Raw genomic sequence first — 21,724 nt, forward strand, 5'->3', positions numbered from 1 at the left:
CACATCACGAGCGTGTTGCAACCTCCACTGTCCGTGCTCATGATGCAAGCCCTCCTACTTCTCCAGGGTCTATTCGTCGCCGTAAGGATCTCAAGGCGCCTGCCAAGAGGTCAAAGGTCGTGAGCACGGAGTTGGTGCAGCAGGAGCGTTTGCCTGCCCCTTTCCCTGGTGCTTCCAGGAGTTCGACTCCGAGGGATTCTCCTTTCATCTTGAGTGTTCAGGATTCCTCTCCAACTCATGTTTGTACGTCTGCCATGTCCGTGACCGTTCGCAGACAGGTTAAAGAGTCATCTGTTGGAGGAGTGCGTAGTGATGTTCCTAGTATTGTAGTTGGTTTGTCGCAGGAACTGGCGTGCGGACCCAGCCCAGACAGGTTAGTTGGTTTAATTTTAATCAGGAAGGTGCCTTAGAGGAGCCTACACATCCTTCTCGTCGTCGATCCGGAGCAGGAGGGAGAAACGCAAGAGTTTTTGTCTTCCTTTTCAGAAGTTGTCAATCTCATTTGTGGGTTCAACAATTTGGAAAGTAGGACTCAGGCTCGGTCGTCTTACACTCCTTGCTTGGAAGCCTTGCTGGGAGTTACGCAGGATCCCAAATAATCTTTTCAGCTTCCTTTTCGGGGCACGTCCAGTCGGTCTTGCATAAGGTTAACGCCGCTGTTTCAGACTGGGGTGGTTTGCTTCGCTCTAGGGGCTCTGCCAAACTACTACCCCCGAGACATAGAAAGTATTATGCTACGAACTCTGCGTTTTTTATATCACGTCACCTTAACCCGGACGTCATTCGCCTGAAGCCAGGATTGACTTTGGAGCAGGTGAGGTTGGTGGCTCCATCCTTTGTCTCCACAGGATGCCCTAGAAGGGTTGGTAAATGCATCCTCGCTTGCCAGTCTGTTGCAGTCCGGAGGCAAGGCGTTTTCGTATATGGCTCAACTCAAGTGTTAATTTATGGGCTAACCTTCTCCTGATTAGAAGACACGCAGCTTTATAGGATGGAGAGATCAGTTGACAGAGTCCTTGCTAGCACTGAGAAACGGGGATCTGTTGGGAGTCCCAATTTTTGTTTCCTCGGACAGAGCTGGAAAATGTGATTGACCGGCGCCAGGCTGACACCAAGGACAGACTGGTGCACCAGGCAGTCTAAGTCGGAGTCTCATCCTCAGAGACATCTGGCTGCTGCTCCTCCTCCTCCTCCCCCTGTCCAGCAGCAGTCAAGAAGATCGTCACCTGGTAGGCCATTGAGAAGTTCGATTTCGGCAGGGCCTTCCCGTTCGACTCAGCCTAGGTCAGAGGACCGGCCTTCCCGTTTGACTCAGCCTAGGTGAGAGGACCAATGTCCCTTTCGCTTTTGTTCCTTTAAGCTGAGAAGGGGCTCAAGGGGCAGAGGTAAAAGGGGCTGTCGGTAGGTTAGGCGCCTCTCCCTCTCCTGTGCCACAGGTGGGGGGGGTGCCTGACAGGCCATTGGGCTGAGTGGCAGAGTTATGGGGCGGAGAAGTGAGTGGTAGATGTCCTCCGGGTGGGGTACCTGCTGCCATTTGACTTCTCTCCTCCTCCGTCAGACAAGCCGCAGCTCAGGAGGGCATATCCTCCAGATTCTCTGAAGTTCTTGGCTCTTTGGGAGGAAGTGCAGAAGATGCTGGACAAGGATGCAATAAGATGAAGTGGTGCGTCCGTCTCCAGGGTTTTACAGTCACATCTTCTTGGTGCCCATGGTGGCAGGAGGTTGGAGACCTGTGATCGACTTATCCACCTTGAATGACTTAATCAGGAAGACACAGTTCAAGATGGAGACCCAGTGTTCAGTGTTGGCAGCTGCGAAGGAAGGCGACTTCATGCTGTCTATAGACTTAAGGGACGCATACTTCCAAATCCCTATTCATCTGACATCCAGGAAGTTCCTTCGCTTCTCTCTCAGGGACAAGGTCTTCGAGTTCAAAGTCCTATGCTTCGGGCTGACAACAGCCCTTCTAGTGTCCACAAGGGTTTTCTCTCTCGTATCAAGTTGGGCCCATGCTCAGGGGATCCGTTTACTGAGGTACCTTGACGATTGGTTGGTCTTGGTAGTTTCCAGGGAAAAGCTGCTGCAGGACAGGGATCGTCTACTTCAGTTGCAGGACAGGGATCGTCTACTTCAGTTCTGTCTGGAACTAGGCATCGTAGTCAACCAGGAAAAGTCGAACCTCGTACCCAGTCAAAGGATTCTCTACCTGGGCATGGTCATTGATACGACAGTTGCAAAAGTTTTTCTGTCGCATCAGAGATTGGAGAAGTTACGAGTGGTGGCACGCCACTTCCTGTCGGAACCACATCAGTCAGCTCTTCAGTGGCAGGTTCTTCTGGGAGTGTTGTCTTCCCTGGAGAAGCTAGTCCCTCATGGGCGTCTTCATCTTCAGTCTCTGCAATGGAGACTGGGAGAATTCTGATCTCTGGCGGGGGACTCATCCATTTTAAAGGTTCCTCTGTCTCTGGAAGTGAGAGAAGACTTTCATTGGTGGTTGGACAACCAGAATCTTTCGAAGGGTGTCCCTCTGCGTTCTCTTCCACTGGACTTCCTTCTGTTCTCAGACGCCTCCCTCGCAGGTTGGGGGGCTCATTTAGGCGGCCTCATTGCATCGGGCGTTTGGAGTTTGGAGGCCAAACAGCAACATATCAACATCTTGGAGTTGAAGGCAGCCTTCCTGGGTCTGAGGGAGTTTCGGGAGAAGGTAGAGGGTCATTCTGTCGTTCTCATGTTGGACAACACCCAGTGGTAGCCTATGTGAACAAGCAGGGAGTCCTGGTTTCTCGTCAACTTCACGCCTTGACCGTCGAGGTTCACCAGTGGGCGGTCAGCAATTTGGTAGAGCTCAGCCAGGTATATCCCTGGGAAACTGAATGTGGTCGCAGACAAACTCAGTCGTCGGGATCAGGTCCTAGGAATAGAGTGGTCCCTTTATCAAGTGGTAGCAGGCAAACCTTTCCAAGTTTGGGGAGACCCATGCTGGATCTTTTTGTGACTCGCTTCAACAGGAAGCTGGAGATATTCTGTTCAGTGGTTCCAGATCCTTTGGCGTTAGCAGAGGACGCATTCCAAAATCCCTGGGACAATCTGGAGGTGTATGCCTTTCCTTCGTTTTGTTTGATTCGTCAAGTTCTGAAAAGGCTAGCGAGTTCACAGGGTCTCAGGATGACTTTTGTAGCCCCTCTGTGGCCTCAGACAGAATGGTTTCCAGATCTGCTGTCGTTGTTGTCTGAGGTTCCAAGGGAAATTTCCCCTTGGCGGCATCTGTGTCAGCCACATGCGGAAAGGTTCCACCAGTCGGTAGAATCCCTGTCTCTTCGCGGTTGGAGGCTATCAAGTATCTCCTCCAAGCGAGAGGCTTTTCTCAGAGAACAGCAGGGCATATATCCAGCAGTCTCAAGAGAGTCTACCTCTGTGGTTTAACAAGGCAAATGGGCGATCTACTGGGATTGGTGTCGTATCAGCAAATACAGGCAGTCCCCGGGTTACGACGGGGGCTCCGTTCATGAGACGCGTCTCAAGCCGAAAATCGTCGTAAGCCGGAACATCGTCAAAAATCCTAAGAAAAACTTACTTTTAATGCTTTGGGTGCATTGAAAACTATGTAAACTGCATTCTTATGGCATTTTTCATCAAAAAACCTTCAAATATTGATTATTTTGCATTTTTGGTGTCATATTTCATCTGATGAATATAATTGAAAATAGTTGTAACCTCGTAATGTCGTAACCCAGGGACTGCCTGTAGCACTTTTTAACCTTCCCCAGAGACGAGAAACATTTGTCCGTTTCTGCCATTAACGGCTACAGGGCAGCCCTGTTTGGTGTTACGCCTTAAAGGGATCTACATCTCATCCTGGAAACTTTCCTTGCTTGTTAAGGAGTTTGAGCAGTCAAGTGTTCCTAGGGAGCTCTAGCCTCAGACATGGGATGTTTCCTTGGTTCTCAAGAGCTTCGCTAAGAGTCAATATGAGCCTTTGCGTTGCTCATCTGACAGTAACTTGGCGCTCAAGACAGTTTTCCTTCTGGCCTTAGCATCTTTTAAGAGGGTACGAGAGCTCCATGGTCTGAAGCACACCAGGGGTTGGGGGTTGGTGTCCTTCGAATTTGTCCCGAAATTCTTGGCCAAGACCAAAAATCCCTCTGTGCATGATGACAGGTTCACTTCGTTTTCCATTCCATCACTGAATGACTTTGTGGGTGGTTTTGCTCAAGAGCTTTTGTTGTGCCCTGTCGAGGTCCTGTGTTGCTTTCTTAAAAGGACTCGGCACCTTAGACCAGGCTGCCGCAGACTTTTTGTTAGCACAGGCCGTACTAAGAAAGAGTTTAATAATACTATCTCTATTTGGATATGGGAAGCAATCAGACAGGCATACTTGGCTCTTGATGATTCCGCCACCACGTCTGTGCAGGCTAGACCACATGAAGTTAGGGGTATTGGTCCCTCTCTGGTTTTCAAAAAGAACTTGGCTGTACATAGAGTGCTGAGCGCTGGTACTTTGTTACGCCAGCCCACGTTCACCTCTTTTTCTGAAGGATGTTGCCCATAGATCTACAGACACGTTTTCCTTGGGTCCTGTGGTGGCTGTCCAACAGGTTGTGTAACTCACAATTGCCTTTAACAGGGCACTTTTGTATCTTACCTAAGATGATTGTGTGGATGAGAGAATGAGTGAGTTGGCTGGTCTCCTTCTTTCTCTTGTACCTTCCCTTCTTCCTTCGGGCGGGTTAAGGTATACACATGTCATTTGCTGGACTGGTCTGGTACAGGTGAGTAAGGTAGTCATACTGATAGTGTGGTTACTTAATATACAAATATCAAACCCTCTAATAGGTAGCATATGCTCCACTCCTTGGCAAGGAGGAGTTGGGAGTAGTAACAAACCCTGGTGTACTGGTTTGCTTTTGGACAGTCAAAGTTTCTATTTGGTTCCCTATAAAATTATTCTCCCACATATCATTGTACATCACTCAGGGTCTGAGTGGTTAGCTATTAATTTATCTAGCTTCTCAACGGGCTTCAGTCCCTCTCCAGAAGTCATTCTTCTGGAGCTGGACTGATTGGTAGGCCCCCAGCCAGTTTAGGATGTCTTGTACCTCCCTCCAAGTATGAGTCTATCCTATTGTTAAGACCAAAGGTTTGTTCGCGTATGAACAAATGACAAATTTTCCAAGACACTTTGTATTTTTCATAGCTACAAACCTGAGGTCTTAACATTATACTGCCCACCTCTACCCGCCCCTGTTTGTTAAGACATCCTGAGTTGGGAAAGACTGACGTGGTGGCGTAGGTGCGTGGTCTTTGACCACTCCTCACCTGATTTACGCATGCATTGCCAGATATCACAATATTCCTTGCTTTCATCTGCGCTTTAACCGGATTCAGCTAGGCACTAGAAATAATCCTATTGTTAAGACCTCAGGTTTGTGGCTATGAAAAATACAAATTGTCTCAGAAAATTTGTCATGTTTCATGCCCTGACCATAGTACATCCAGCTGTCACTGACCATTTTGCACTTACCAATATCCTTCTTTGAAAGGTCTGTGTGAAAATCAGTTTTATGCTAAGCTAAACAGTTCAAAAATGGAAAATGTAACAAAAATTGATTAGGTAATTAAAATCAGATAAAAAAAAGTTCTACCATATAAAATCAGCTGAAACTAAACATTAGATATGATGTTTTTCCAATATGGAAACTTGGATAAATGTCTTCCAAAAATATATACACAGCAGCTTAATGGTATTTATGGCAGCTATTTCACATTACATTACTGATATATTGTGTGGGCTGTTTATGTCATATGCAAGACTATGGTTGATAGATAAAATGCCTCCCATATTAGAAATAAGAAAGCTCATGGGAATATATGTGTATAGTTAACATAAAGCCAAGTCTTAACCTTTATTTATCCAATTTGCACAATTACGAATAACACTTATGGATAACAGTTATATGTACTCCCAAATTTAAAGAAACATAAAAACTAGCATTACCAACTATGAGGACAGGGGCTTGTTGTCCGTTGTAGTTTAGTTTTCATGACCAAACCAATACGTACATTTAAAAGATAAACTTGGCTGAATCCTGTGAATCTAAATTCAAGTAAAAATACTGGCAGAATCATTTTATTTACAATTGATTAGATGACTTAGCCATGTGATTTTTCTTTATAATACAAATGCATCATAAATAAAGAAACTAACATTAACAAATAAGGGATATGGGCTTGTTGTCCACTATAGCTTAGTTTTCATCACTGCCAAATATCAAATAACTTACTATGAAATGTACTGTATTTGGCAATATATATGTATAAAAATGAAAATACTAACACAGATGTGTGAAATAATTTTAAAAATTCAATACACTTAACAGATAAATAAAATGCTTAAGCTTAATACATGACTCAAACATTTGGGAAAATCATTGTATGTAAACCAAGTATAAATGACTTAGCCATGTGATTTTCCTTGTGAAAGATACTAAAAGTATGATGAAATGCTTTCAATTCACCCTCAGTCCCTTTATGACTCTGGAATATTCAATATACAGTGATGCAATAAATACAGCAGTTATTCTGTCTGGTACACCATAGTCTATGAATCTCTAGTCTGAGCTAGCTACAAAGACAGCTTTATATACTGATGTTTTGTAACCTGTCGATTTTCTTGGTAATATCACATTATGAAATGTGTTACAACTGTATTGTATTGTATTACAATATGAATTATGTATTTTTAAAGCATTATGTATAGCACTGCAATGATATTTACTGTACTACAGTAGTATGATTTGTAACATGATTATGATAATGACCGAAAATTCCTGCAGTACTGAACAGTGGTTATTAATATACTTTTCTTGACAAGGAAGATAAGAGAAATAAATGTTAACCCAGAAATTTACTTCAAAAGCCGAAGCAAAAGTTGCACCATACTACAGAAAAAGTCAAGTTTTATTTTGTTCAATACAGTTCTTCCTCTTAGAAATTAACATTCTGTTGAAGAAACAACCACGTCAATATCACTTAATTTACTTTTCCTAAATCTCAAACCCAATACAATGCTCTGCTATCTTTTGTATTAATTTTTTCCATGTTTTCCACACTGACGTAACATTTAAGGACTTGTTTCTATACGTACTACTAAAAGCCCTTTTCAACTTGGAACATATGTTCATTCCCCTTACTATTAACTCGGCTCACAAAATTATATCATAGTAAAACAGAGCTATTCCTTAACTGATGACATCTATACATCGTGATAAAATCTTTTTTTGCCTTCACTCTCAAGTGATATTAACTTCTTTGTTTAGGAACTTTATTCTGGCAAAATTCATCTGCTACATTATGGCTTCTTTACCAAAATGGTATCTTTCCAACACATCTTCAAAAGCAACCCTGTGTTTCCAAATGGCCAATTAAACCTCCTACTAGTATTATATCTGATGACTATTATCAAAATTCTTTTCTTTTTTGGGTCTCTTATCTATGTGCATTGTAAAAATGCAAGCATTACCTTTATTATTAGGCTCACCTTACATCACCATCCTTCATATACTCTTCCCGCTATCAAGTCTGCCATTTAATTCTGAACCAGAATGCCTACCTCATTCTGTTTGGTCTTGCAGTCATTCCACAATCTTCAATTTTCTTTGTCAATATTGTTTTTCCATATTGTTTTTGTTCCAATTTTCCTAATTTACTGGATCTTTCCTCCTATACAGCATCTTCACCACTGCCCGCTCATCTTGCCTATGTAAGATCGCAGAGGATATGTTGGGCTAGACAGTTTAGAATGGAAGAGGGCAAAATGCCTAAAGTGGTTATGGAAGGATCAGTAGAAGACCAGCAGAGAGACCAAGGATGAGATCAGTAGAAGGGAGAAGACCAGTGGGGAGACCAAGGATGAGATAAAAAGATAATGTGTTCAGGGATCCAAGAGAATTGGGAGATGAGGATCCTGAGAATAACTAGAGAGATGCAGCACTCAACAGGGGAACATGGAGAGGTCTGGTGCAAGCAGGCATGGGCCCTAAAGAGCTACTGAAGTGAGAGTGTTTCACTAATATGCCTTTATTTCTACTTTCAAGAAAGATTCTCGACAGCCTCTCTATACTGGGTTGTTGCTAGATACTAGTGGGCATCTTGTTATGAGAACTCACATGTAACTGAAGCAGTAATCTTTTACAAAGGTTACTTTCTTATATACGTACTGACAAATCTATCCCATAATAATTGCACATCCCTGGGACTAGCTGTTGACAAATCATAACCCATTTGGTGTTTTATAACCCAAAAATGTGGGAATTATGATGAAGATAAGTGTGTAATTAAATCAGTGTTGCCAGAAATGTAGAAAAAAATATGTTAAACAGAAAACAAAAATTTCAGGGAATATGCCAGAATCTTTGGTGTGTTTTGGCCGACAAAAAGATTCATACCTAAAAACATTGATCCAAGACCAGTGTCCCATCTTAATGGTTAATATCTTGAACAGTTGGTTGAGGTTCTGAACAATATCTATGGAAAATGTAAGTAATTTAAGGCTTCAAGAGAAAAATATATGTAAATCTAACACTATAAAACCCCCTCAAACTAAATCCCACCCCATCTAGCTGTCATGCAATTCAATATAAAACATATTAAATCTACTTTACATTGCATTAAACTTTATGTTGCTATGATTAACCTGGAGAACAAACAGTAAAATACTCTCAAGTCTTAGGAATTAACATACAACAAAATTACTCAAAGGACAAATTATCATGAGAGTGTAGTCACTACTCTAAGCTCACATAAATAAACCTGTAGTATACCGCAAGTGTACAATAATCATGCTGAACAGAGAGAACTATTCTTTTTAGAACAGGCACACAAGGCTAAAAATAAAAAAAAACCATGATTGATCAAAAGATTTTCTAATAATCCTAAATTAAAATCTATAATAAACAACTTTCTTTTGCTAACTCAAAGATCTGGAGATGGAAATAATAGTTCTACCATGAATATTCACCTAGTATACAACATCCGAGAGGTACTGTAAAATCAACCAGCAAATATACATCAATCTTACACTCTGCTGAAGAAACAAGAATTTTCAGGCTGCTCTATGAGCAAGAGCCCCTGCTGGCATAAGGTCAGCTTAATCTAAAAAAACAATGAAACAAGAACTGCTTAATCTAAAACAACAATGAAACAAGAACTAACTGGTAATATTATGAGGTGGTGTAAACTGTTAAAACATCCACATTAAGATCATAAACAGAAGCAGATTTTTCAACATTCCAAGTACCATCCAAGTACCATAATGTACTATACGTACTGTGGTTCTTTGGGCATGTCATATTTTCTTTTCTTTAGCAATTCCCATCAATCCCTACCTTTGAGACTGACCAAGTAAAATTCCAGTATACTATCAAGTTATAAAGGAAAAAAAAAAAAAACCATCAATCTAAAATTACTTTACCATAAGGGAGCATAATGTCCTCCAAAGTGACATGAATCATGAACTACAGAACAATATTAATAACATGAAAATACAGTGGAAATATAAAAAGTTTTATCTAGATGGCTACAGCATTAGCATCTCCTTTGGCAACTAACAGTAGTCTTATCATTTAGCATCCAGTTTTAATACAAAAGAGGGAAAAAAAAAGAAGTGCTGTTATAACTACAGTAATGCTTTCATAGTTGGTATATATACTACCTAGGATATTCATAAAATGTCAAAAATTACCTAACTTTACATGCAAATCATTGCATTCTATGGAAAAACTAGCATGTACAAAATGTAGGACTCAAGTCTCTTGAAAAGTAAAGTAAGAAAAATTATCATCCAATTTATTACTACTTTACACCCCCATATAACATCAAAGTAAGTATCCTTACCAGAGTAACTATTCCATTCCATAAAATTTATACTTCAGAAAATAATTTGAATAATAAAATTAAATAAGACTAAATTTTTTCATACCAATGCTTCAGCAAAAAATTTTTTGCTTGGCTTCAAGCCTGAAAGTTTGAATGAAACCAGCAAACACCAAAACTTTAAAGATTTTTTTAAACCCACCTTCTTCTTATCAATATCCTTTCTGTCAAATGCACATTTCTGTTTACACTGATCACAGGTGAGTGGTGGGCCATATTTCCGTTCAGAATTTGTACAGCGTTGACATTTACTACCGATGAAGGCTGCAATGACGTTGCAATATTCACAAGCAGAGGGTTTACCATATTGTTTCACCATGGACTCACATTTTTTGCAAATTGTGACAGTGCTGCTTTTACTGAAAGGAAAAAAAATAGCCTATCAAAGTCACTAGTAATTCAGATATTTAAAACAATTAGATAAAACAAATGTGAAAAATGCTAATCCAAAAATGACTAAAAACTTTTATCTTTCAAAACTTTATGATTTTGCATTGAAAATAAGTACTATTACAAGTACGTAGTATACATAAAAGTAAAGCTATAATTATAACAGAGCTCTAACTAGGCTCATCTTTTACAGACCAAGTTAAAACCTATCTCTGTCTCTGGTTAGTTGGCTGGTTTAGAATAAACAGCTTATGACAGAGTGGGGCAGGGGGCCTGGTTTAGATTAACCTGGCTTATGACAGAATGGGGCCCTGCCCTAAGGTAACCATAATCAAGGTAAGGAAGGTGTGAAAGGGATTTAGGAAGCCTGGTGTGAATCTCCAAAATCTATCAGACTAAAATTGAACTTACGATCTATACACTAACAATTCATCCCATTTAAGCTAAAGATGGGAAACCAGGACTAGGAAATCAGCATCCTATGCACCGGGTAGTGTATGCTTTAGGGCAAAACCCAGGGTGTGCTCAATGGATGACACAAGGTGATCAGGTATCAAGGAGTTCATCCTGGTCACTTCCCAAAGATTACGCTACATTATTATTAAACAAAATTGGCTATGATTCACACAGTAATTATTATAGCCTTCTATGCTCCAATGATAAGCTATATTTGCATGGGAAAATAACAGTGAAAAAATAATGAAAACAACACCATAGGCTATGAACTGCTTTTACAGGATGTAATTATTATAGCCTTTTATGCTCCTATGATAAGCTATATTTGCATGGGAAAATAACAAAGAAAAAATAATGAAAACAACACCATAGGCTATGAACTGCTTTTACAGGATGTTACTATCTAAAATAGCAGAGATAGTAGTGGTTTTTAATAATTTACAACTCCAGTGTTTACTTTTATTACTGGGTGTAATTCATTGTCAAGGTTTATTAAAGAACATTTTACACACACTTCTGTTCGTTCTACATTTTGGCTATGTTTTCAATAGTGGTAAGAGGAAGTGAAGTAAGTTGATGATCCTTCCAGCTTGATTGATCCACTCAGAAATCACTAACATTGAAAAACTATGAATTTCACTATTGATATATGAAACAATTGCAGAATGCAACTTTATACGCTAAAAGTAGTATAGACTGCTAACTCTATCAATAGGCAAAGTTTTGAACAAATTATATTCAATTTTTTACAATACAGTACCCTTTTTATAAAAATTATTTATTTTATACCAACTGCTGTGTAATTCTGTGAATGTTCTCAATAAGATGAAGTTTCAACAAATAAAAGAAGCTAAATAATAAGTGGAAATATAAAACGTCCTCCTTACCTGGTTTGTCATTTTTAACCTAACCAGTACTCAGCAGTGATTTTTTTTTTCTTTTTAAGTCTCTTTTCAAAAGTCTCAAGTTTGGTATGCCTAATCTATATAACAAGCTAAAACATCATAAATTTGTGTACTCAGCAGTGAATTTTTTTTCCAAGTATTTTCAAAAGGCTCACGTTAGTTACGCCTAATCTATATAACACGCTAAAACACATATTTGTTACTTTTTATTATTAATTACCACTATGATAGTGCACACTGTAGCCAAGCATTTTGACAGTTAATGGCATTGTTCTTCAAATATATTGTTCTTCCATTGTTACTGTTCATCATTACATTTTGTTTCATATGGCTGCTGTTAATTATTTCAAAGTGCATATTGTTCAGTAATACACTACCATACTATTTCATGTTTATGAACAATCCCTGTGAAGACTGTGCAAACCAGTTTTTTCCCTTTAATTATACAATGTTCAGTGGTATTAAAGTGCATAATCTAACTTGTTATTACAGATTTTTTTTTTTTACAGATTATCAAATACACAAACATTAAGCTCAAGGAAAAAAGTGGAGGGGAGAAGTCAAACACTAACAGCATATTACAAGATTATATAAGGTACAAAATATGTAACTGTTCTAAGACTGAACTTTATCCCAGCACCATGCAGCAAATCCATCATGAACCTGTTTATTCTGCAGATAAGTCCATAAGTTAATACTATATGTACTGTAGTTGGTATTTTGGAGGAAAATGCTCATGTCCAAACATTTATCATAAACTTGAGTTTAAAATCCACCTTTTATCACCAAGTGTGTATATATTGAAATATCTTCTTTCATCATAAAAGATCATCAATAAATTCAAAGAGTAACTAAATCTTTCGATGATTTTCTGGCTTACAACGATTTTTGGCTTATGATGCGTCTCAAGAACGGAAACCCCGTCATAAGCCAGAGACTGCCTCTACTATTAGAAATATCATCCGGCACCCACCAATACACCTACATTTTACTATTAAAGTTAATCAAATTATTCTTGATACAAAACTTTACGTATTAATATTACTGACAATAATACTTTTATAGTTATACACTATTATTTAAAATATTATAAAGGCCATAATATATCACAACACATCTTGCATGTGGCATCACCATACAGTACTAAAATCAAAGGTAACCAATGAAATATCAATTTCTAAGATTAAATATTAAGCATACAATACCTAACAAATCAATCCAAAATTACAATGTACTTGATCAACTATAAGTATTAAGCATTTACATACATATAATAATTGAGAATAGCTATGGTTTGTTTTATTCTAAGAATTGTGCCCTTAATATAAATATACATAATGCTAACTGTTTTCAGTTTAAAGTGCTACACTGATACTGCATATTATATGTACAAGATCATTAAAATCAATAAATAAATTAATTTTGATATGAATTCTATTATAAATATAAAAGCATTGCAGTGGATACAATTATAAAGACATTACCTTTAATACAAGTTATTTCTATTAAAGTAATGGACACACTATTAACTTTATCATTATGATAAAGTCCATAGAGGTGTCAGCAGGGTATACAGAACAAATCAATTTAGTTTTAAATAAGAAAGAAATGCTAACTAGAAAAAAATGATAGTTTCATCCATATATGAAAATCTGGATCGATCTAAAATAAATATACTATTAGAACACACTGATAAGATGTCAGAGATAAATAGCATATATTTGGACCATCTAGAAAAATACTTAAGATAAGTTTCCCATTAGAAAGAACATGTTTCAAATTGTCTTGGTGGACTCATGACCAAGAAACTATCACACCTAAGGTAATACTTCTGAAATTTAACCATAGAAGTGGTGAGTGAAGGTTTAAATGAAAACAAAGCTTGAAGCTACTGCTAGCAGTTTTACAAATGTTGACAATGCTCAAAATTTTGTGAAACCAACTAATCCCACATATTTTCATTATACTCTATATTCATTTACACTTTAAAATCTTTTTTAAAAATGTTCTCTGCTATGGCCTTGAAAGTTGTTAAATCAAGTGTATTCTTCCACAGTTTGCTATGGCCTTGAAAGTTTATAAATCAAGTACTCTTCTACAAAGACTTAGTACCAATAGAAACACACAGACTTTATACCAATATAAGCACATGAACTCCTGGTAAGGCAAGAATACATGTAGAGTAAATTTAACAAAGTTTCAACCTGCACATTTCACAGCCTTCAGAACAATAAATTTATGAAAAAGCTCAGATCAGTGACACCATGGTAAAACTACACGGCAAGGTGAAAAGATTATAAGACAGATTAAATTTCATACGAAATAACAAAAAGAGCTTTAAATTATAATCTATTTCTTTTATACAACATTTTTCATATTTTTTTTTTTTTTTTTTATAACTTCGACATTATTCCTAACTTATACATAAATTATTGTCTTTCCGCAAGTATAAAATTATATTCATAAATCAAAATTCTCATCATATCAACATGGCTGAAACTGATTTTGCACGTTCATGAATAGGTACCATTAACTAAACACAGAAACTAAGGAAGGACTTATCACCTCTCAAACAACAACCCCATCTGAAATAGTTCAGTCAACCCTGCCAATCTCTTTTATAACGACTAACTGTTCGAAGTTCAATATGGTGTAAATTTGCAGCCTTTCATTATAATCTTATGAATATTAAGTTTGTATATCAATATAACATGTTGCAAATTAATCCTTCAGACTGTACATCATCTTCATGCTTATAATTACCAAAATTACACTGACTCCTATGATTATTTATTCTTCAATACAGAAGTAGCCCTGAGTGTCTGTTATATTACTTGTGTCCAGTGTCTGAGAGAGAAGTACATGTATATAATCACATTTCATCATTGTATGTACAGTAGTACCTCTAGATACGAAAAACTCGAGATACGAAAGCCAATGCGAAAAATTTTACTGCTCTACATATGAAAAGTTTTCAAGATACGAAAGGTTTCTGAAAGTCCGAGATTCGCCCGGATAACAATTTTGAAACTCGCGCCGCGCGCCGCCATCTTAGTACTAGTAGACTCGCCACCATCCTCCTGCTCTCCCATTGGTTCCTGATGCTAGCCAGGCCATGAAATCCTTCTCTCCTATTGGACAGCATCCCTCCCATCATGCATCTTATATGTTTACGTGGTGGCGTACCTATCTCGGCCTCTTCGTACCAACATCTCTATCGTATGCACACGGCATTCGTTCGGTCCAACGATTTCGTTTAGTAACGTAAATTTGTTAGTGATTTCGTTGCAGTATACTATCGTGTTGTGCGGAAACTTTATTGTGTTACTTATACGTAAATTACGTACAAGATAACGTAGTCATGGGTCCCAAGAAAGTTGAAATTCATGGAAAGAAGTGCATGCTCTCTTTGGAGACAAAGATGGAGATCATCAAGAAGTACGAAGCTGGTATGCAATTGAGTGTGATCACAAAGGAATACGGCCGTAATCCGTCGACAATAGGCACCATCCTTAAACAGAAGGATGCCATCAAAGCAGCTACACCGTCGAAGGGTATCACTATTTTGTCCAGCAAGAGGACCGACGTGCACGACGAGATGGAACGGCTGCTCCTCGTCTGGATAAAAGACGCTGGCGATATGGTAACGGAGACAGCAATCGCCCACAAGGCCAGCGCTATTTTCGGCGATTTGATTGCGCAGGCGGAAGACGACAGAGGGGAAGGGACTTCAACGCAAACCCCAGAGTTCAAGGCTTCGCATGGCTGGTTCGAGAAATTTCGTAAACGAACTGGCATTCATTCGGTGGTGCGTCATGGGGAGGCTGCCAGCTCGGACACGAAAGCGGCCGAAGCATTTAAGGGGACCGTCCGCTATGATGTCTATTTTTTTTATTTATTACGCAAAATACATAATTTTCATATATGTTTTAGATATATATAATACCTTCATCATATTATTTCAAAAAGTCATTTGATCAAAAACTTTTCGTTTTATTAGCAAAAATCATGATTTAAAAAAAAACAACAAGTTAAGGTAGTTTTCTTTCTCCGCTAATATGACATCAATTGTATTGAAAATCATACCATAAAAACTTCTCTATATACGGAACAATTCTGTGTGACAGAATTTTGATTTTTTAATTTTTTTATTTTTTATGAATTTTTTTTTTTTTTAGTCTAGACGCTCAAAAAATTCTAAAAAAAAAAGAAAAAAAGAAATCAAAATTCTGTCACACAGAATTATGGGATTTTTATTCCTCTTTGCAATGATATCTTTCTCTCTAAAATTGGATAATAAATAACCGAGTAATGGTTACCGACATGCGCATAAGTATGTTTTTGAGTTATGAGCTCCATAAGATTGCTATGTAAATTTTCGCGTTTTTCTTATAAAAGTCAAAACAACATTATTATAATTACTTTATTTGTACTTTTATTGTTGATTTCTACATCAAGGATCGTGGTCCTATTCCTAAAAGTGGTGTTAATACCCTCAGCGTGACACCAGATAATGATGTTGACGGCGAGACATGAGACAATAAGGGCGCTGATAACAATGAATTTTCGTGTTTTTCTTTCAGCACACTCCTGGCCTTCGCTAATTTTGCTAGCCATAGTTGCTGAGTAGCCTTCTTGATCTTAGGTAACTTCGGCATTGCTATAAGTTCACTAAGAAGTTATAAAAACAACGTAAATAGCTAGTAACCAAACGCAAAAGCCTACGTGCGTGTAACTGCTTTGACGTCTGTGGCGTAACTGAGTCATTCTCCGAGTCTCGCCTATAAATAACCACTCTGAGCAGCTCGCTTCTCACCCAGTGTCACAGTACCTTTCATTGCTACCAGATGTATGAGAATTTCGAAAAAAAATCTTAAAAAATCGCTGTATATATGCAAAAATAAACACGCAAAAACGATTCTGTCAAACTCAAGTCATACGGACGACGCAGTTACGATGACGTCATCATTTAAAAACCGCTATATCTTCATTATTTGTGAAAATAATTGGCTGAAACTTCTGGAAAGCATGCACGGCATGTTTCTGCATAGATACAAGTAATAACTCGATTTTTTATTTTTTCAAGTTGACATGTCATCCGCCATAGCGGACGGTCCCCTTAAGAAGACTTTCGACGAGATGACGACCAAGGAAGGCTACAGTTCTCAGCAAGTCTTCAATTGTGATGAGACTGGCCTTTTTTGGAAAAAAATGCCTCGTCGGACGTACATCACGGAGGAAGAGAAGAAGCTACCCGGCCATAAGCCTATGAAAGACAGGCTTACGCTCGCACTTTGTTCAAACGCCAGTGGGGATTGCAAGGTGAAGCCCCTACTGGTGTATCATTCCGAGACTCCTTGAGCCTTCAAGGCCCACAAAGTGCTGAAGGAGAAGCTTCCAGTGATGTGGAGGGCTAATGCAAAAGCCTGGGTAACGAGACTTTTGTTCACCGAGTGGGTAAAATCTGTGTTTTCGGCCGAATGTGAAGAGTTTATTGCAAGAGAAGCGCCTCCCCCTGAAATGTCTGCTGGTGTTGGACAATGCCCCTCCCCACCCTCCTGGCCTCGAGGAACATATCCTAGCGGAGTATTCCTTCATCAAGATTCTTTTTCTTCCGCCCAATACCCCCCCCCCCCCCCCTACCCCCCCCCCCCCCCCCGCCCATGGACCAGCAAGTGATAGCAAACTTTAAGAAGCTGTACACGAAATATCTTTTCAAGAGATGTTTCGACATCACCGATACCACAAACCTCACCTTGCGTCAATTTTGGATGGAGCATTTCGACATCGTCATTTGCATCCAACTCCTCGACCAAGCTTGGCAGGAGGTATCGAGGCGAACCTTGAATTCCTCGTGGAGGAAACTCTGGCCTGATGCCATATCCATCAGAGACTTTGAGGGACTTCGACCGGTTTGGGGCCCGAAAGCTGGTGCTGCAGAGTCAGAAACAGTTGACGATCCCGAAACTGTTTTGGAACCAGATCTTGACGAGATCGTTGCACTCGGCAAGTCCATGGGGCTGGTCGTCAACGAGGACGACATCAACGACCTTCTTGAGGAGCACCAAGAGGACCTGAAGGAGTTGGAGGCCATGCAACATAGCGTCGTTCAAGAGGAGTTCTCTAGCAGCGGCGAGGAAGAGGAGGAGGAGCCTATGACAACGGCAGAAATTAAGGATAATCTAGGCGCTTTTCATAAAGTGCAATCGTTTATCGAAAAGACACCCCGAAAAGGCTCACACAGGTCGTATGCTTGCGCAGTTCGATGACGTTTGCCAGAGTCGTTTCAGGAACATTGTGAAAAGTAGGCAGAAGCATTCTTCCTTGGATCGTTATTTTTTAAAGAGGCCTTCAGCATTAGCAGGAGTACGCAAAAAGGAAGAACCAAGTGATAAAAAACAGAAAGTTGAAAGCAAAAAGGAAGAACCAAGTGATGAAAAACAGAACGTTGAAAGTGGTGATGAAGTTGAAATTCTGTATTAAAAAAAAAACAAAAAAATAAAAAAATAAAAAAAAAAAAAATAAAAAAAACCTACGTAAAAGTAAAAAAAAGTTAAAAATAAAAAAAATAAAAAAATAAAAAATTTAATTTGTAAATTTTTGTAAGTTAAGTGTTACAGTTTTGTTAATGTGTTACGTAAATTTTAGTTTAATAGTTTTCCTTAAATTTTTTATGTGTTTTCGTAAAGTTAAGTGTACGTATTAGGGCTTATGCCTTGTTAATGATAAAAGCGCCCTATGAGTAATGTTAGACTAGCGATAATCTATACGCTAATCGGTTGGTATTGCACTTCCATCTTCAATGGAGTGTCTGGGGGTTTGTAGATCACTTACGAAGTCGGTATTATCTTTACGACGATGTGTTAAACTCATGGTTCGGTGAGGTCTTGTAGAAAACACTAAGTATAAAAATAGATATAATTTCTTCTGAAGTTTTACATGGTGAAGATCAGGTATGATTGTACAAGTCTTCTAATAACGATAGCTTGATCGCTTCTGCCAATGATGATGGCTAATCCTATTCCTCTACATGATAAAGCTTAGGTAAAGAGGTACAGGTCTTCTAATGACGATAGCTAACTCTCTTCTGCCTGTCTACCATCTCTGTTACAAGTTATGTCCCAAACAAATCCTCCTCTTTGAGTACGGTCTTCTACATGACAACATAGATTAAGTACCAATCTACTTTTCTGTAATCTGTATTGGATTGGGGTTATTAGTTTATTTTTTTAATATACCCTGTTCTTTCTGCCAATTTACACAGACAACTGGGAAACACTGGTGTTTATTTTCATTTCCAGGTAGGTTCTTTGCCTGGCTGTTATTCCACCATTCTTTTACAAATAACTTTCTCGTCCATAGTGGGTAATAACACGGATGCAAGCAGCTCTTACTTTCAAACGTCATATAAATGGAGATCGTGTGGTCTAAAATGTGCCACTTAAAAAAATAGTACAATTACCATCATCACCATCACTGTTAGCAACACAGTGAAACACTTAGGGCCTCTGTGAAATTCTCCTATTATTATCTCATAGTTCTCATCTAAGTAGGTCTGGGTCTTTCAACTCTTTTTGAAACTGCAAGACCCTAACTGACATTGTCAATTACAAAACTATTCTCCCCTTGGGATGGTTTGATGGAAATGCCTGAGTACTACTGCCATCCCAGTTATTCTAACATCCGCAAATGGAACTTCCGTTATTCCTCATATTGGTAGTCATTTCTAATTCCATCCTGTCATCTAACTTCTAACATTTCTAGAAGACGTATTCTTGGTTCAACAAATATTTTTGATATAGTTTCATTGACATTCAATTATCCATATTCTATGTATTATATTAATGTATAACCTTACTCTAATATTCAGTTTAAAAAAAATTCTTTCATACAAAAACCTTGCTGTACAACAGCCCATTTGAGCATCTTCACATCTCCAGACAATGAAGACATAAGAATAGTCTCCCTTTACACCTGATTTGAGCATTCATCTTGGATACAAGACTGCAGACTTAAGTCATACGTACTTTTTATTGCCTGGATCAGTTGCAACAAGGATATAAATGGAGTAGGGAACCTCCCATGAAGTTATGGGTTTGTTTATCATTTTTTTTATTATACTGGTTTTGTCAAAACCCACTCCACTGTACTTTGAAATAGCCTTGAAGATTCCAAAGAATTAATTAGATTTAGGCCTGTGGATCAATGTCCACTCTTGGACTGAAGGTAAACAGTATTCCATGTCCTGCAGGTTACCAAGAGGCCATGGAAAGAATATATATGTGTATGTTAGGTCTCATTTGTATACAAAAATACACACACACACACCCACAAAAAGGAGAAAAGGAGACCTCCAGTTCCCAATCCTAACTTTTAAAACAGTCATTCTGATTCAACACTCTGTTACTTGCAATAAATACCTCTACAATTTACCCTCTTGGAAGTCTTGAAAGAGGAGTTAGGAGGGGCAGAACTCATATGTTTAAGGCACAGATGAAGCACTGGATTAAGTGGAGGGGGGAAGGATACTGAAAATTCAGATACCTATGACACATATGGCAACACCCCATCATCTTACATGTCCATGAATCTTCCTAATGTAAAATGGCCATCGAGCCCAAGACAAGCTTTACATAACTCTCACATAAGCTCAAAGGAACATACTACACCCCTATGAAAACTACACATCTAGTGAGGACCTTTCTCAATAGACACCATAAATCTGTGATACTATTTGCCTGGGCACCACTACAACTACTGAAGCATTTCTTTAACTTAGCCTACATCATCATCATCAAATACGTACCAGGGTTATTAATAATAATAATTACATAGTAAGTGTACAGAAGTAATTGTAGCTATATAATTACTGAAAACTAAGTACTTAACGGATAACAGTGATTATCCTTAGTGAACAATACCAGAAACACTCGAAGGACACCATATACTAGTAAGCTTACCTGGGGCAAAAACCTAAACTGCTTACCTGGGACAAAAACCTAAACTAAGTTAATAACCAAAAAATAATGGTAAAAATTAATTCAGGAACTTCTAAAAAAAAAAAAAAAAAAAAAGATACAATTTAACAAATCCTAATATTTATAGAGATTTACCTACAATATACATTTATACCCCAGTACCAAAAGTAGTATTCAAAACACAATAGAATACTATATAGAAATATCAAAAGAAAAATCTTGATACTCTGATGACCTGATAAAAAAAATAGCAATGCCAATTTAACACCTAAAGAAATATCCAACTTACCAAGACCATTGAAAAAGAAAACCACACTTAAATGTTCAGGGAATCTTCTATGAAGCAAAACCACAAAAGAGTTCAATAAGCAGAATGGTACAGAATGGAAATGAGCATGGCAATTGCAAACTTAATGAGCCAGACTCTGATAGGTTTGGAACACCCACCTCATAAGAATAACAAAATCTGCCACTGGGGACACTATAGACCCAATATGCATACTCAGCCAGGTACAATGGGACTCCTCCTCTTCTGAGTGCCTGGAGATTTTGCAGTTGCACAAACAAGAGGTCACAAAGTAGTGGGTTTGTAATGAAACAATACTGTACAATGAATATATTGGAATAATAAAACACAATGGTGGTTTACTATTCCCTAATTTGTCAGCGTCACAACAGAAGTGCATGTTAACATTAGTATGTATAGGAGTACTAACAGACTCAACTCTCCAATCCTTTTACGGTATCCATTCTTCACTTTGTAATACAACTTTCTACCGCTGTGATGCCTAACACTCGTTTTTATCCTTCAAGTTGTTTTACTTTGAAATGCTGTTATGTAACCAAATATTGTTCATTCATGAAATGGTACACAGAACTTAACACAAAATATCCCACATGCATATTTTCATAAACACCACTGTAAGATTCAACCTATCTTATAACGTGCTCTTAACTCTCTGTTACCAAGTTAGTAATGCCTACCTTTCTTGTTGAAATTCACTTCGACAGTATGTGCATTTTACAATAGGAAACGAACCTCTGCACTCCTGGAAAAGAAGAATA

General features: G+C 38.4%; 1 protein-coding gene and 1 long non-coding RNA gene across 3 annotated transcripts in view; one reads left to right on the plus strand and one right to left on the minus strand.

Moving 5' to 3' along the window:
• Nucleotides 1–8,947, plus strand: part of LOC135216245 (uncharacterized) — a 187,103-nt gene extending 178,156 nt beyond the window's left edge. Inside the window, exon 3 of the long non-coding RNA XR_010314836.1 lies at nt 7,728–8,947. This is a non-coding gene — a long non-coding RNA (uncharacterized LOC135216245). The remainder of the gene's footprint in view (nt 1–7,727) is intronic.
• The window catches only part of LOC135216244 (protein FAM76A-like), a gene marked incomplete at its 5' end in the record, with an annotated part of 47,014 nt that extends 25,306 nt beyond the window's left edge, over nt 1–21,708 (minus strand). For both annotated transcript variants that reach the window (XM_064251410.1, XM_064251409.1), the window contains 2 exon segments: nt 10,073–10,289; nt 21,644–21,708. In XM_064251410.1, the coding sequence (XP_064107480.1) occupies nt 10,073–10,289; nt 21,644–21,708 (282 nt within the window).
• Between the last annotated feature and the right edge of the window lie 16 nt (nt 21,709–21,724).

The sequence above is a fragment of the Macrobrachium nipponense genome, chromosome 6 (assembly GCF_015104395.2).
Source record: "Macrobrachium nipponense isolate FS-2020 chromosome 6, ASM1510439v2, whole genome shotgun sequence".
Taxonomy (NCBI): Eukaryota; Metazoa; Arthropoda; class Malacostraca; order Decapoda; family Palaemonidae; genus Macrobrachium; species Macrobrachium nipponense.